Here is a 15,479-nt window from a genome sequence, read left to right as displayed (position 1 = left end):
CCCATGCTTTGCAGAATAATAATCATATAAAAGCTAGACTTTGTGGTCTCTGGTCAAATTAAATGCTTCCATGTGGCAAGTATTTTCCAGTAAACAATTTGGAGCATGGCAATTAAGACCGTAGTTTTGTTAGTGCTTGTACCGGTTGTTTATAGTTTTGATTTCTAGAATATTCATAGAAAAAGGAAAATTCAAGGTAAGCAATTCAAATACAATCAATTCAAGAGTGAACTTAAGAAGAAAATATTGAGTGCAGGTAAGGCAGCCCACGTGCAATAGAAATATATATGAAAGTTTTAACGAACTTAAATCCGTTGCTTCTTTAGATAGTTTGGGACTTCTAAATATATTATGTAATGAGACTGTGAGCGAAAATTGTACAAATAAATATAATTTAACTTAATTAATTATCATAACATGTAATTTGACTTAATTAACTAATACCATAACATGTCAAACAAAATAGAATATGGTTTACTTCTAAGTTTTAACTCATGTTATATTTCATAAATTAAAGTATATTCCCTAAGTTCTTTATTCGTAAAGCACTCAATATTTGATGGACGCACGTAGGGAGTTTATTTATTTTTCCTAATCTTGAAAAAATAAAAATAAAAAACTCACAAGAAAAGAAGTTTATGTATTATCATAGTAAACGTATGTGTTACTTTGTAATGTTTTATAATCATGCTGTTGACTTTAAAGGTAATTGGTTCGATAGTTAGTCAACTCTTTATTCGAACCAGTAAGGTCCAATAGGTGTTATGGTTAATTTTCTCTTAATTAAAAATGTAAAAAGTTACAAAAACTAATGGTAAAGAATAGTTTACAAAAAATATATGTAACCCTAAATTGATTTGGGTGTTCCGGTACACTTTGGTTGGTATAACATCCAATAAATATATGACATGTGAAATATTTACAATGCAGCCAATCACATATCATAAAAAGCAATGCAGTAAGGTTGAGAGTAATTCCATATGTCCTACGTCTATTGTATGGTACATTAGCCACGTGGTGTATCCGGAACATATAACAATTTATTCTTTTATAAGGGACGCTATCTGTTGTTAGGTTTTGGCTAAAACATGAATGAGCCTTCTTTCTCTCAAGTTTGCACATGTATGGTAAGTGATGATTCAACTTTGGTTTAGTTTGGTTTAAATTTCAAGCACACACGATTTGTAAATTGTATTGGTTTGGTTCATCGAACAAAACTAGTTTTTATTTTATTTCAGTTCAATTCAGGATTACATATTTTTACTATAGAAATCAAACCGCTCGAATTGATTTCGTTTGGCCGAGTTTAATGGTATCTTCAGCCATTCATACACTTTTTTTTTTTGTCTGAACCACAAGGTGGTCTTGGATGGGCCCCAACTATGGATGGCACCTTTAAGCCTTAACCACAACCCAGACTAATCCCCGCCAGAATACTCAGAAGCCATTCATACACTTTTCACTTGTCACATAACCCATCAGAATACTCAGAAGCCATTTACCCAAAAAAAAGAGAAAAAAAAACAGCAAAACTCATAAACTAGTGTGTCTTATCAAGTCTTTTTTCCCTTTTAAAATTATAATTACCTTTAAGATATAGGGGTTAAAGGCTGTTCAGAAATTTTGATGTCAAATTTCTTTCCCATATTTGTGCAAGTGGCTAGAAAAAAGTAAAACATAGCAAGACTGGGTTTTTTTTTTCCCGTTTTTTTTGTTACTCCCGCTTTTTTCGCTGATTTACGATTCCCCGCGCTTGTTTTTGCGACAGAGAGTCTAGAGAGATTCATAGCCATTAGGCATTAGGCTTGGCTTGGCTTGGTACCAAAAGAAAAGACTGACTGATGACTCTGGCAGAGAGAGAGAGAGAGAGAGAGAGACAGAGAGGAATTGGCCTTTTGTGCTTTTGTCCAACCCCCTCAGTGAGAAAAAAGCAACAAAGAACAGAAGAAAACAGTGACGTGAGGTACTTGTTATAAGAGCTAGAAGAACCACTCAAAAACCCCACATCTCTCTCTCTTTCCCTTTCTCACCTCTCTTTCTTCTTCCTCTCTCTCTCTCTTTCTCACTCTCTCAATTCACTTTTGGTTCTCTTCTTCACACCAGAGTAGCAGCAACAACAGCATGGACAACCAGCGCAGCAGCCCTCTTCTTAGCAGCTGGGCATACTACTGCCAAGGAAAGGTAAAAAAACAAGCAATTTTCTTAATTTTGTCAGCTTCAGAGGGTTTTTGTAAATTGTAACTACTTGTTTACTTTTGTCCTTCAAATTGCACAATGGGGTTTATCTTCTCTTCAATTTGAGACCCAACTTTCAATTTTATGGGTTTAGTTGGGATTTTATTTGCAAATTTAGGGGTAAAAAGTTACATGGTATTTGTGTATTGACTCTGTTTGGATCATACAGAGCATGGAAGAGTTGAGGCATACCCTTTTGTACACAACTGTGGAGCTGGAACAAACAAGGGTTGCAGTGCAGGAGGAGCTAAGAAAGAGAGATGATCAATTGTCTCATCTCAAAGATCTGCTTAACAAAGCTATCAGAGAAAGAGATGAAGCACAAGACAAATGCCAAAGACTTCTCCTTGAGAAGCTCCTTCTCCAACAGCAGCAGCAGCAACAACAACTCCAACTCCAACTCCAACAACAGCAGCAGCAGCAAACAGCTCCTCTGTCTGGAATTTCAAGCATTGAAGATGAACCCAGAAGGGGAATTGACTCCAACAATGGCTTTTCTTCCTCAGATTGTGAAGAAAGCATTGTCTCCTCTCCAGTTCTTGACCCAATTCAACCAACCCAGTTGCCAGCAGGACCATCTGTGCCACACCAAACAGTGGAGCTAGTGCCTGAGAAGCCATTGCCTGAAAAAGGCAAGCTTTTGCAGGCAGTCATGAAAGCTGGTCCACTGCTTAATACCCTTCTCCTGGCTGGACCACTGCCTCAATGGAGACACCCACCACCACCACTTGAGTCCTTTGAAATCCCCCCTGTGACCATTCCTTCACCACAACCTCCATTGCCCACACAGCTCATCCACCAAGACTCCTCCTTGATTAACATTAATGGCTGCAACACCAACTGTGGCATAGTCAACAGGAAAAGAGCCCCCTGTGAGGGCTCTGACTCTCCATCAGAGACCAAGTTCCAAAGGGTTGTTCTTCACTGACTGCAGCTTTTTTACAGTTTGATATTTATATAATTATAATTGAATACAACTAAAAGGTTAGTGAGGATGAGAAAAAAACCATGAATTTCAAGTGGGTATGTGACTGATCTAGCATTTGTACAGAGGATTGTTCTAGAGAAAAGAGGCAGCTATTTTCCAGATTAACTCAGGGAGAAACCAGTAAAAGAGTAAGAGAGCTTTGTTTTGTGGGGATTTTAATTTGTCTCTTTTCTTTTTGGGCCTTTCACATTTTAGTTTTGCTCCATGAATGTGAAATCGGACCTGATTTTTCCAAATTTGTTGTTGGGATGTAAAATGTAACTTTGATACTAGTTCAGTAAGTTCATTCTGTTTGTTTGTGTGTGTGTTGTGTGAGGTTGAGGAGAGAGAAGCATAGAGAGAGAGGGAGATCACATCAAAACATTAAGATTATAGGTGTGGAGTTGTTGAGGTTAGAAGATGGGTGTGGCCAACAACCAGAAAGGTTAAGAGCCTTGCTTGTCGGGTTGAGTGGAACCCAAAAATCAGAATCAGGATCTGCTACTGGTGTGATGTATGATTATAAATCTATAAATATTTTGAGGGAAGCATGATTGTTTTCTAGTCCAATCCCCCCCCATGTTTCTCAACATCAATTTTTCCCTCCCCCCTTACTTTAATTCTTAATTCTAATTAACAAAACCCCTCTTCTTTTCTAATCTGCCCCCACTTACTTGTTTATACCTTTATCTCTCAAAAGTGGAGCAAATTATTGCAGGCTATCCAACTTGCCAATAGCATTTCATTACTGCAAAACATACTCAGTTGACTTTGGAGTTACTAAATTCATTGGCAATGAGCAATGAGGGTGAAAAAAATAACCCCATTTTACTGTTCCAATCCCAAGTGAAAATTCAGAACCAACACCAAGGTTGAAGTAAATATTCAGAGTGAGATTTAAAAAAAATTAAATAAAATAAAAAAACAAAAAAAAACCAAGTGCAATCTTCCTTCAGTTATGCCACCATCAAATATCATTAGGTGAATTTAGTCATTTTGGTACATAGAAGTCGTTGAGCAATTTTGGTTCTATGCAGCTCATACAGTTACAGTCCTTGTTTCTTTTAGGTCCACAAGTGACAAGACACACTATAATAGATTTTCACCAAGAAAAAAACAGGTTAACCAGAAAACTGTACATGCACATGCAGACATGTGCATGGTTAAAAAGCTTCCAAAGTTCTATTCTACAATTGCCCGAGCCCATTCATGGAAATAAGAGTGATTCTAATTTTCAGTAAAATATGGTTATTTTAAAAATGATTATATATTTCGCCAACGAGATCTAGTCTAGTGGAAAATGGTATTGACTTGTAGACTAGTGGTCTTAGGTTCGAACTTCTATTACACCATGGTAGTACGTGTGTGTGTGTTAATCCCTCTCCCCTAACTACAGCTTATACTTAAAAAATTGATTATATTTCAATTAGTTTAGTTTAAGTGCTTATACATTATAGTTTTATTTAAATTATGAGTTCTTTCTTTTGGCCGGTGAGCTATGAGTTCAAATATACAATTTGTACCAACATAGAATATCGAATCAAAACTCTAACATATTTGTAGTTGTGGTTTGCAACTACAACAAGAAAATTCCTCATAAGCCATAATGATTGTTATTTTATGGTCCATCTTTCGAGTCATCAGTGATGTGACCTATATTTGATAACGAAAGAGTTCTTTCAAGTGCAATTGATAGCAATAGGTTGCCCCTCAAAAATTTTGATAACACTTATGTTGAGTCTCATTTCCAACTAACAAAAGTTGGCAAGGTTGGCAAGTAGTGTTCCAGCATCGTGAAGGTTTTTAAGTGGTAGCTAGTATAGCAAGTTTTGTAACAACATTTATCCATGTGTCTGAACATTCGAATGGACGTTGATCCATTAATAAGTCTGGCGTACATATCTTGACAATTGGCCAAAGACTTAATGGTGTCGGAAGCAAAGCTCTATCCTATAAGGGCTCGTTTGGTGCATAGTATTGGATTAGATAGGATAACTCCTTATATTTAAAGCATGTTTAAAGAAGAAATGAAATTTTTTTGACCAATTTGAAGGTAGAAGATGAAAACTTGTCACAGCTAATCCCCACAAAAATGGTAGGATAACAAACACCAGCTTATAACTTATAACTTCTAATCCCCAAAATGGAAAATCATTCACCTCTACCTTTATTTTCTCCTTCAACATATCTCAGATTTAGTGGTTTATCCAATCCAATCTAATCTAATCCATTCCTAGGCACCAAACCAACCCTAGAAGTAATTGAACATAGACAAGGAAATTGAAACTTTCAAGTGTAGAACTGGTGGATAACCCACGTGAGATTTACGGAGGCAAATATGAAACCCATAACTAGTTAGAATATTTAGGCCAAAAAATCCAAACCCAATAGCGGTGGCTACTTGATTTATTACTTGTTCAAGACGGCAGAGGCTTAAGGAATGGAAAGATTCAATGGTTCGATTGTGACCCACTTGACCAACAGCTCTTCGTTCAAAGGATTAAGACAAGACCTCCTCCCATCCTTTCAAATCTGGAAACGTCTTGTCTCTTTGTCATCATTAGAAATAGACTTCAACACCATTTTCTCTACATTATACCTATGCGGTAGGGGTTGAAGGTTGAAGGTTGATGCAGCCATGCAAGTAACACGGAGGAGTTGTATTATTAGGCGCAAGGGCATGAAAAAGATGTAACATGTAAATAAGACAACTGTATTTATGCAAAATTATGAAATGCAGACAAAATGTTTACTGTCAATATGTTAAAGAGTAGAAAGGATGACTCAGTAAGTTAATGTCAATATGTTTAGCTGTGGTGAAAATTCTCTCATCTTGTTGTTATCAACAGAATCACTGGCATTCAATTGAGAAATGTCACAAATTATAAAAAAACAAGATTAGTGTGTACCTTAAAACATATAATATTCCTAAGCTGTGCTCATTAGAATTGCTAAGCCCATGACCCTTGGTTCAAGTGGTCAAGGGTACAGGATGAAACATTACCACTGATAATCTCAATGTTTGACTCCTCTGCGTAGCTTCGGCCCTCTGGCACTATATTATTAGCGAACACGCAAGGATGGCAACTGGGCCCTCATGCACTGGTTAAACCCTAATAGGCTTAAACTTATAAACATCACATTCAGATATCTACTCGCATGGGCTGTACCAACAAGACTGCTGGTCTTTGCACATCAGACATCTCCAGAAATGAGTGAAATATGGCTCAACTTTGCTCCTTAATCATCTTCGTTGTCATCTTGATTGTTTGAACGAGTGTTAGCTTGGGCAGAATACATCTCAGCAACCTGAACTTTCAAAGTAGTGTAAGAGAATGCATATTCATATGTATAATATTGAATCAAAATGATTACATAACCAGAGTTATCTTCACCTGCGCAGATGATGAGGCTTGCTCTGGAGGTTTATCTTCCCGAACACGAACAAGACGTGGAAATCGAAGAGAAATACCCTAATCACATGTATACATGGAATTAGAGGAAGAAAACACATCATCTAATTTGCATTCCACAAAGTGATAGCAAATAGAATTATACAATGAGAAGTACAATAAAATAAAATCCAGTGAACCTTATTAGGATCCACTATGCCAACTGCGGCACGATGAACAGGGCTAATAGTCAAGTCCGCAGCTTTCACTTCCCAAACCTGGGAGAAATGACACCATAGGCAATATGAGAAGATGCTAAATCCAACAAGTCTACCCCTTTAAAACAAAAGTTTAGATAAACCCATGTAATTTTCCTCAATTGCATTTTTTGACAACCAAAAACAGAAAACTAGAAGTAACAAATTTCATTAGCCTTCTAACTTCCTAATCCAGAAACTTCCCATCAATAGAGATTGAAGGGGAAAAAGAACTAAACCTGACAGAGCTATATAAGACCTATCAAAATTACGGTGCAACAAATTTAATTATATTTTAAAAATAAAAGTAAACTTTCCCTGGTAACACCAAATGCTCAGGAATTGAGTTCTGGCAAAACAGTTGCTAATTTGCTCAGTATATCACAGCATATTCTACCTGAATTATTAAGAAGAAAAGGGGGAGAAATGTCCACATGCATCTGTAAAGGTGAACAATATATTCTAATACAGCAAGAAAACACCACAAAATTTAATCTCGCATCTTTTTGAATCTTAAAAGGAAAAATGACAATCACGGTAAATCGAACAAATTGGTTCACATTTCACCTTTTTAACATTTTTGTCCAAGATGAAGAATTCACTATTTTCCAAATGAAGATATGTCAACGTGCAAAGATACAAAGAATGTTTATGACTGCTGAGCCAACTTATTTCTCATTCATGCAAGATTTAAGTTCTCAACTGTTGCATATAAAAGTTTACTTTTACAAGCATGCACCAGAAATGCTCTGAACTGTACAATGCTTAAAATTGCTGCTCCTCACACCATCTCTCCTGCTTATGCTGTTGCTCCTTTCCACAAATTTGTATTTTACCACTTTGATAGCCTCTTTAAATTGCTTGCCCAAATAAGTTTAAAATTATAGTGGACCTATCTCAACCCTTGGAAAAACTTTTAAAAAACTAATATCCATTAGGCAAATAATTTGAGAATAGCATCATTCCTGAAGTGAATTTTGATAAACGTTTACTTGTATCAAAGAAATATCCTGTTAGGTCTATTATTTTCTCAACAGGTTCTATCTAGACAGCTTAAGAATCCAAACTAATTGGAGGAATCAACTAAACAATCCAGGAAGTGCTTACCTGAACAATAATGTAAAACTTCTTTGGGATTAGTTACATTTTACACTTTGGGGATTTTTTTTCTTTGTAAGCAAAGCAAGCAATCAAGGGTCAAAAAACTTCTAATCTCAATGTGGAAAAAAGAATTGGGTAACAAAAACTAAGCATGGAGGTAGTTCTATCAAAAAAAGTTTATGCACAGCAAACACAAAAGGCGATGGTTATTACCTCAGAGGCATCAAACCATACATCAGGATTCATTGTCTCTGCATAACGATAGTATGACTGCAATTGACAAGAATGTAAAAATTAGCAAGAGAATCCACAGAACCAAATACATAAACAGTCTTTTGTGGCAACATCTAAGTGGAAGAAAAAAACAGACCTTAGGTTTGGGTATCACTTTAGTACGGAGACTGGCAGAACGTTCTTCAAGCATTGCTTCAGAGAATCCAGTGCCTGTAATGCATCAAGATATTAGGCAGACTGATCAGTAATAGGTAAAGGGGCTTGGAAATCATAGTAAAGGCTGCCAACACATGCGTAAACAAATTGCACTTACCTATTTTACAAATGCTTTGAAACTCTTCATTGTTGCTATCATAACAAGCAAGGAGGAAAGCACCGTAGACACCTAAGGAAGACCAGATCATCATTATCACCTCCCCCTTGTCTTTCAATTTATGAATAAGATGGTGACAGTTTGAGGAAGAAGATAGCTGGGCCAACAAGATGAGGAGAAAAATGATAGATGCAAATGACCGGAAAACTTTTAAGGGCTTCCTTATTACTTGGAAGAGAAAGAGGTGAGTTTTTTTATATTAAATTCCACAGAAACAAACATTTGACTGGAAAGTGCCCATTCATTCAACTGAAAATGATGTTTCATTACAGTTACCTGTACGTTTCCCCCGGCCATGGAAAGCAGCAATAGGTACCAAGTCTAGTGAGTCCCCAATACTGTATGTCACAGCAACCCAATAAACAGAAATGAACAAAGCTTTATGAGGATTACTAAAATGGAAAATACTTGACATATCACTTACCTCTCCATGTAATCTTTCTTCAATTTCAGCCAGTTAAGTGACCGCTTTGAAGGCTCATAAGTAGCATCTTTGTTCAATGTTTTGATAATTAAACCCTCAGAACTGCAAGCCAGGATGAAGGAATAACATAAAAAGTAATGGTTTAATGAGGATAACTTTTACAGATAAAAAATTAACTGGGAAGTATGTGACAGGCCAAACTGCAAATGAACTAAAAACAAATAAATGCTAAAGGGATCTCTTCAAGAGTATATTACTATTATTATTTGCAACATTCATGAAATGTATTTGTGCAAAATTTGTGACCCTGATGTAATACAAATGTATCATGAACACGTTTAGGAAATTTAAACTACTCTATCTAAGGATCATATCCACTTGTCCCTTGAAAAATCAAAAGCACGAAGTGAATACCTTGAATCAACAGCAGCATCAAGAAACTTTTGTATTTCTTCAATATCATTTGATGTTATTGCTGTGGCAAACTGAAAAAATCCAGCTTCTTCCACAAAAGAGTCATAAAGACTCTGCACAAGACACACAACCACATGTAAGAATATATTAGTACTTTCTCGTTAAATAACAGAACAAGAATGAACAATGGTCGGAAGACATTAGAAATCCAGAAATTTATTTGTATAAATGATACCTACAACAGTAATAATGGTAGCACCTAAATTGAAAAGTTCAGTCAACAGGGCATCCTTCACATAATATCACTAAGATCAATATGAGTCAAGGATACTATCCAGCATAGATAGACACCCTTTTTCCGTCTTTTCTTGCACTTTGTTGTTCACTTTCATTAAAGTTTAATTTTTCCTATAAAAAAATAATACTTTTAACGCATCATCCTTTAAGACTAATAAACTACCAGAAAAAAGGAATACAAGTAACGGTACAGCTGGCACTTTAAACTTTTTGCACTCCCCATTCTAGACACATGAAACTAATACATGGAAATTGAAGTTGTTGAAGTAAAGATCCAATAGCTCAACTCGTGAATAATACTACTGCCATTACTTTGCTACATGCACAAAAAACTTCTAAAATAAAAACTTTCCCTAGTATTTGGCAAGCATTAATTAACTTCTAGAATAATCCTTTTCAGCAGTATTTATTCCTATAGGAAATTAGGGATGCCATTGCATGCCACACTACTCACATTGGCTAGATACCAATCTAAACATTTCCCTGCTGCAAAAATTCAGGGAACCTATCAATATTTTGCCATCCACCGTGGACATAAAGTAATTTCAAACTTAAGTGTGAATGGGCATGACGAAAATAGACAAACCAATTACCTCCATGCATCCTGACAATTCAAGAAAAGGAAAAAAAAAAAAAAGTATAATTTCGACATCAAGTTTCACTCCACCTACAGTAAATAATCAGAAAGATATGTTGCTCCAACTTGGCATTATAAATCATGAATTTCTAGAGAAGCACAATTACTCCCATCCAGAAGAAAAATATCAGTAAATTCTAAAATCTAATTGAGAAGAAAGAAAAAGAGCGTACCTCTCTACGAACTTTCAGTTGTTCTTGAATTAGTGGTCGTCCATTAAGATACAACATGTCAAAAGCAAATATGCAGACATCGACCTTAATATCACTCATTGCCACATTTTTACGAGCTCTAGTGCTGAGTACCTGCCATGATAGTTTCTCGTAAAGAAATTTTCTATCTTAACTCAACATCATCAGTAGTAAATACTATACCTGGTGTTTAAAAAATAAATAAATATATATATTTACAAACAAAATAAAATATATAAAAAAGTACTCACACAGAGTCACATATGCATACTATTCAAAGAAGTAGGGGGGGCAAGAGTCAAACTTTTGGTAGGTATGAGGGTAACTGCTCTTCCAAAATTTTATGATTTATATTATTATATTAGAAAATGCAATAATATAAATCATAAAAATGTTTGAGAGCTTTGTGAGACAAGTATAAATCTGGAGTGGAATGTGAAAATAATTTACCTGGAAAGGAAGAATTTTCTGTTTTACACGGTCATAAGCAACCAATTCACAATCCAGAACAAATGATGTTACAGATGACTTCTTTAACCTGAAAGCTGACAGAACGCATTAGCAACTGAGAAGTAAGCACAGTTGGCGTTTTGGATAACATGAAGCTGCAACCGTAGAGCTCTTTCATGATAAACACTTTTCACAAGTTAACTAGTCAGATACAGATTGGAAAATTTCAAACCACAGATCGCCAGGCATTCATTTTATTACACTAACAGATGCCTTGACACCCATTTAGCAAGTCTTATTTTTCAGAAATATAAAATATTTAACTTTATTCAGTGCATTATGTATTATATGACATTAGTTACATTAATAGTGACATAGTAATAGAACATAGATACCAAAAGCAGTTTGAAAATTTAATCAGTAACCAACCAACTCTTTTACACATCACTTTTTGTTGGTACACCAAGAATTGCACAACTGATGGAATTATATGGAGATGTTAAAATATGGAACTTTTATTCTAGAGCACCACACTCCCTCAGATATTCTCGCACCTAAATTCAATATGAAATACCATATACCCAAAGATAGAAGCCTACCTCGACACTGCAACAACAACATCAGGGAACTTTCCAGTGTTTCGTTCAGCATTTCGACTGTATATCTCAACAGAACCATCCTCCATGTAATGTATCTGTAAGGGATGAGCATGTTACGGCACATAATATATCACAGGCAGAACAAAATTACATGTTGGATTTCAACTAGATGGTATAACCTGGGCACGTTCTCCATCATACTTGTATTCACAGGTGTATTCTGTATCCTGAAACTTCTGTACAATCTCAGATACACCTTTAGTTGGCTTTGCTAGCATAGGTCCAACTGGGACACCCAAAGTAAAGCTACATGTCTTCGGAAGATTCCACACACCACCACTTAAAAGGGCAGGGATGATTTTATCGTAATCAGGAAGTAGAGAGTACACTTGCTTAACAATCTTTGCAGCCTGATCAATCAAAATTGTAAAGAACTTATGACGAGAAAAACAAAAACCCACCAACACAAATTCAGCTCAGCTTGTATATATTCTCACAAATATCAAGAATAATGGTATAATAGCCAAAGGTCTTTGACACAAAAGATTCTGAACTCATAGTGCACTGCTAATTCAGTTTTAGATAAAAAAAATTCAGTATCCAGAAAATCTGATGGCAGGAGGATTCAGTATAAGTTATAACTCTATCATTTGACCCGACAAACCTAAACACACCTCATCTATAGGACTCTGAATATGAGAAGGTGGTGTCGAATGTTTTTCAGTATGCACTGCAGCTTGTCCCAATGCAGCTAAGAGAGTCTGCTCTGCCAACCCAATTCGCAGCTTTGTCTACAAGAGAAAGCCACTTAAACCTTACAATAGGCTAAAAGGAGTTAACAACTGAAATCTAGTATATGATCAAACTGCAACCTGAAGCAAACGGATCAGATATTGAGGTTCACAATCAGTGGCAGCAACAAGAAGTGCCTTGATATGGTTCTTTTTCTTCTCCTGACTATCCTTCCCAGATTCCTATTAAATTTCAAAAGCAAGGGAAAGTGAATTACAAAATCAGTATCGTAGAATACACAAAATTCAATCCCTCCACAAACTCTTCATATTTCCTGCCCCACCAGTAAATTTAGTGTAAAATGACCTAAGAGAAAACAGTTCAGCAGCTAATTACATTACATAGAGTATAATCTACTCACCTACAAAAGTAAAAAGAAACTCTCATCATAAACTAAATGACGAAAAATATGTTATTGTACCTACCAAAACCCCCCACCCCCTTATAGCTTCCATAAGGCATAATTTGAAATAAAAATAAAACAAAAAATACAGGCCTTCTAGAAAGAAAAAACTGCTTCCAAAGCAAAAGTAGTTTGGCAAGGAAAGAAACAGACAAACATGGGTGTCGAGGCCATGGAGGCAATTAATAAGCTATACTTATGAAGGACTTTGATCACCACAAAATTTGACACTTCCACATTGTTTCGCAATTGTGATAACTTCCCAACAGAATGCATATATAAAATGTAGATATAAAGTCCAAAGAATTATTGCATGGAGTGGTAAAAGGTTAGAGTACTGGACCCAAAAACAAAAAAATCAATGGAGGAAACAAAATTGTACTTACCAAGTCCAGTTTCCAGTAAGACAAAAAAAAAAAAAGCATCCAAATCAATGTATCAATGTATTAAAATTTCGGATTTTAAGTTTGGAAATATGAAGATCACCTTAGCAAGTTGACGAAATGTACTGAAAACCTTGGTGACAGTTAACGAATCAGGCTTGCGCATCATAGATTGAGATGAACGGCTTGCTTTTGCAACAAGACCCAAATCTCCCAATTCCTATCAATGTGAACCCCATTTATCATTAGAGGAAAGAAAAAGGAAATGCAGTCATAAACAAAAAGTTAAACACTGTTGAATAACAAATCCTACATAAATCAGACAAGTTCCAGGAAGATTTGAAAGAAAGAATGCATGTGATGGGACATCAACTAAAATATAGCACTTGAACCATCATAGAACAAAGGACTTACACATCCTCAAAAAAATTCAATGCAACCTCACTCGATAAAGAATGAAATAAATCAACAAAGTCGAGCAGAGCTTTATTAACTTTCTTGTTATTTCATCCTCCTACATTATATGATGGACTATATTGTGCATAAACAACAACCACATTAATGATTGATCACGCAAAACTCGATACATACTCAATAAAAAACGCACAAAACCCACATGGAAAATACCTTGTATTGTTTCTTAACATGTGCTTCAGTCCTCCCACAAGCCTCTGCAAGTGCCTTGATAATCGAAGCATCCCCAATTCCAAGCTCCAATCCCTCATGCGCCGGAGCAATCCGATTGGCGGCCAGATAAACCACGGGCACCAAATCCTCAGGCGTGGTGTGCATTACAGTCCTCAACATGTTACACACTATATCCGTGATCACAATCCGACCCGTCTCGTTCGCAATCAAATCAAAAGCCAAACAAACAAACGCAAACGGAACCCTCTCGCCCTCGCCCCAATTCGCCATCAATTTCGGGTCAAATTCACCGGCTTTCTTCTTCAACAGAGCGATTCGGTTCTTCAATTCCGCCGTCCGCTCCTGAGCACCTGCCGCCGCGCACACTTTTTTCGCGGGGGGGACCACCTGGCCGCCATTACTAGAACTTTCTAGAGCTTCTTTGACTTCCTTGGATTCTGGGGCTTGGGTTGGACTGCCATTTTCGGGTTTCAATAGCAATTGGGGGTTTTCAATAGGGTTAGGTTCTAGGGTTTTTCGCTTCTTGGGGGGTGAAGCTTGGGGCTTTTTCTTGGCTGCGGCGGCGCGAGCGCCGGACATAAGAGCGTCGAAGGCGGAGGGGCGAGAGGACATGGCGCGAAGATTAGGGTTTTTCGGGGAGAGGGAAATGAGGGTGAGAGAGAGAGAAGAGGGTTTGGAGCGGAAGACAGAAATGGAGGTGCTGAGATGGTGGAGAGAGCGTGGGCGTAGACAATAGCATGAACACAGTGATCGGGAGAGCATCAAATGGAGAAGAATTGGGGGAAAATAGTGGGTGTTCTGTACAAAGGCCTGACCTGAGAGAGTGAGACTGAATATAGAAATGGCGGGAAGGATTAAGGTGCTTGCTTAACTATAAGATTCAAGAACAAGAGTTTTTTTTTTCTTTTTTCTTTTAAATAATTATTTTGTCTAAGCATAAGAACAAGATGTTTTGTTTACAGCTGCTTTTTATTAGGTTTATCTACAAACCTTGTCACACGAGATGCTTTATAGGATTAACTACACTTTAGTCCCTGGAGGTTTAGTGTCAATATCGAAATGGGCCCTAAGGTTTCAATTCAATCAATTTCATACCCGACATTTCAAAGCATTACCAATTTACACCCGCCGTTACATTGACCGTCAAAATCAAACGTTAAATACTGACGTGGCAGTCGTGGGACCCACCTCATAACCAAATAGCAATTAGAAAGATACCAATATGGGACCCACCCACTAACCAATATCAAAATTTAATTTTATATAAAATAATAAAATAAAATAAAAAAAACTTTAAAAAAACCCTAAGAGTTGCAAACCCTGACCAGAATTGGAGAACAGTTTTACCTTCTGCATTTCCGCTTTGGAAACAAAAGCATGAGCCACATTCTCCAAGTTATCTTTCAGAACTTTAGTGATCGCAACTGTTATCGCCTCCGCCTGCTTTGTCGGCACGCCTTTGGCCTCCAAACCCCTAACCAGAGACAATGTGTCCACGAGAAACGCGCGATTCCCATTCAGTTTAACCAGTCCCAAAATCTCCCACTCGTCGAAGAAGGTGAGTAGAGGTTTCGTCGGAAGCTGGCGAAGAGAAACGCGAAATCGGCACCGGTTTGAAGCACACGCTTGCAGAGCGCCATGTATTTGTTTTCGATTTACATAGAAAAATGTTTTGTTTGGGT

General features: G+C 36.8%; 2 protein-coding genes across 2 annotated transcripts; one reads left to right on the top strand and one right to left on the bottom strand.

Moving 5' to 3' along the window:
* Positions 1–1,977: 1,977 nt before the first annotated feature.
* Positions 1,978–3,772, top strand: LOC110755304 (enabled-like protein (DUF1635)). The gene is made up of 2 exons (XM_021956486.2): positions 1,978–2,181; positions 2,405–3,772. Exons 1-2 carry the CDS (start codon positions 2,122–2,124, stop codon positions 3,161–3,163), a joined length of 819 nt encoding a protein of 272 aa, XP_021812178.1. The 5' UTR covers positions 1,978–2,121; the 3' UTR covers positions 3,164–3,772.
* Positions 3,773–5,982: 2,210 nt separating this feature from the next.
* Positions 5,983–14,742, bottom strand: LIG1 (DNA ligase 1). The gene is made up of 17 exons (XM_021956480.2): positions 13,777–14,742; positions 13,253–13,369; positions 12,444–12,545; positions 12,246–12,362; positions 11,751–11,981; positions 11,572–11,666; positions 10,973–11,060; positions 10,505–10,636; positions 9,398–9,510; positions 8,984–9,085; positions 8,836–8,897; positions 8,500–8,571; positions 8,323–8,396; positions 8,166–8,222; positions 6,795–6,872; positions 6,598–6,675; positions 5,983–6,511 (listed from the first exon to the last, which is right to left on the bottom strand). The coding sequence occupies exons 1-17, from the start codon at positions 14,557–14,559 to the stop codon at positions 6,443–6,445; spliced, it is 2,370 nt and encodes a 789-aa protein (XP_021812172.2). The 5' UTR covers positions 14,560–14,742; the 3' UTR covers positions 5,983–6,442.
* Between the last annotated feature and the right edge of the window lie 737 nt (positions 14,743–15,479).

The sequence above is a fragment of the Prunus avium genome, chromosome 6 (assembly GCF_965620075.1).
Source record: "Prunus avium chromosome 6, drPruAviu1.hap1.1, whole genome shotgun sequence".
Classification (NCBI taxonomy): domain Eukaryota; kingdom Viridiplantae; phylum Streptophyta; class Magnoliopsida; order Rosales; family Rosaceae; genus Prunus; species Prunus avium.
This window is presented reverse-complemented; position numbering and strand designations above follow the sequence as displayed.

Excerpts from the sequence above, each read along its gene's own strand:
- LIG1 (XM_021956480.2), bottom strand. The coding sequence starts at position 14,559 with ATGCTCTCCCGATCACTGTGTTCATGCTATTGTCTACGCCCACGCTCT. Across the intron at positions 12,546-13,252 it reads CATTTCGTCAACTTGCTAAG|GAATCTGGGAAGGATAGTCA; the intron begins GTGATCTTCATA and ends GAAATTTAATAG. Across the intron at positions 12,363-12,443 it reads ATCTGATCCGTTTGCTTCAG|ACAAAGCTGCGAATTGGGTT; the intron begins GTTGCAGTTTGA and ends TTTCTCTTGTAG.
- LOC110755304 (XM_021956486.2), top strand. The coding sequence starts at position 2,122 with ATGGACAACCAGCGCAGCAGCCCTCTTCTTAGCAGCTGGGCATACTAC. Across the intron at positions 2,182-2,404 it reads CATACTACTGCCAAGGAAAG|AGCATGGAAGAGTTGAGGCA; the intron begins GTAAAAAAACAA and ends TGGATCATACAG.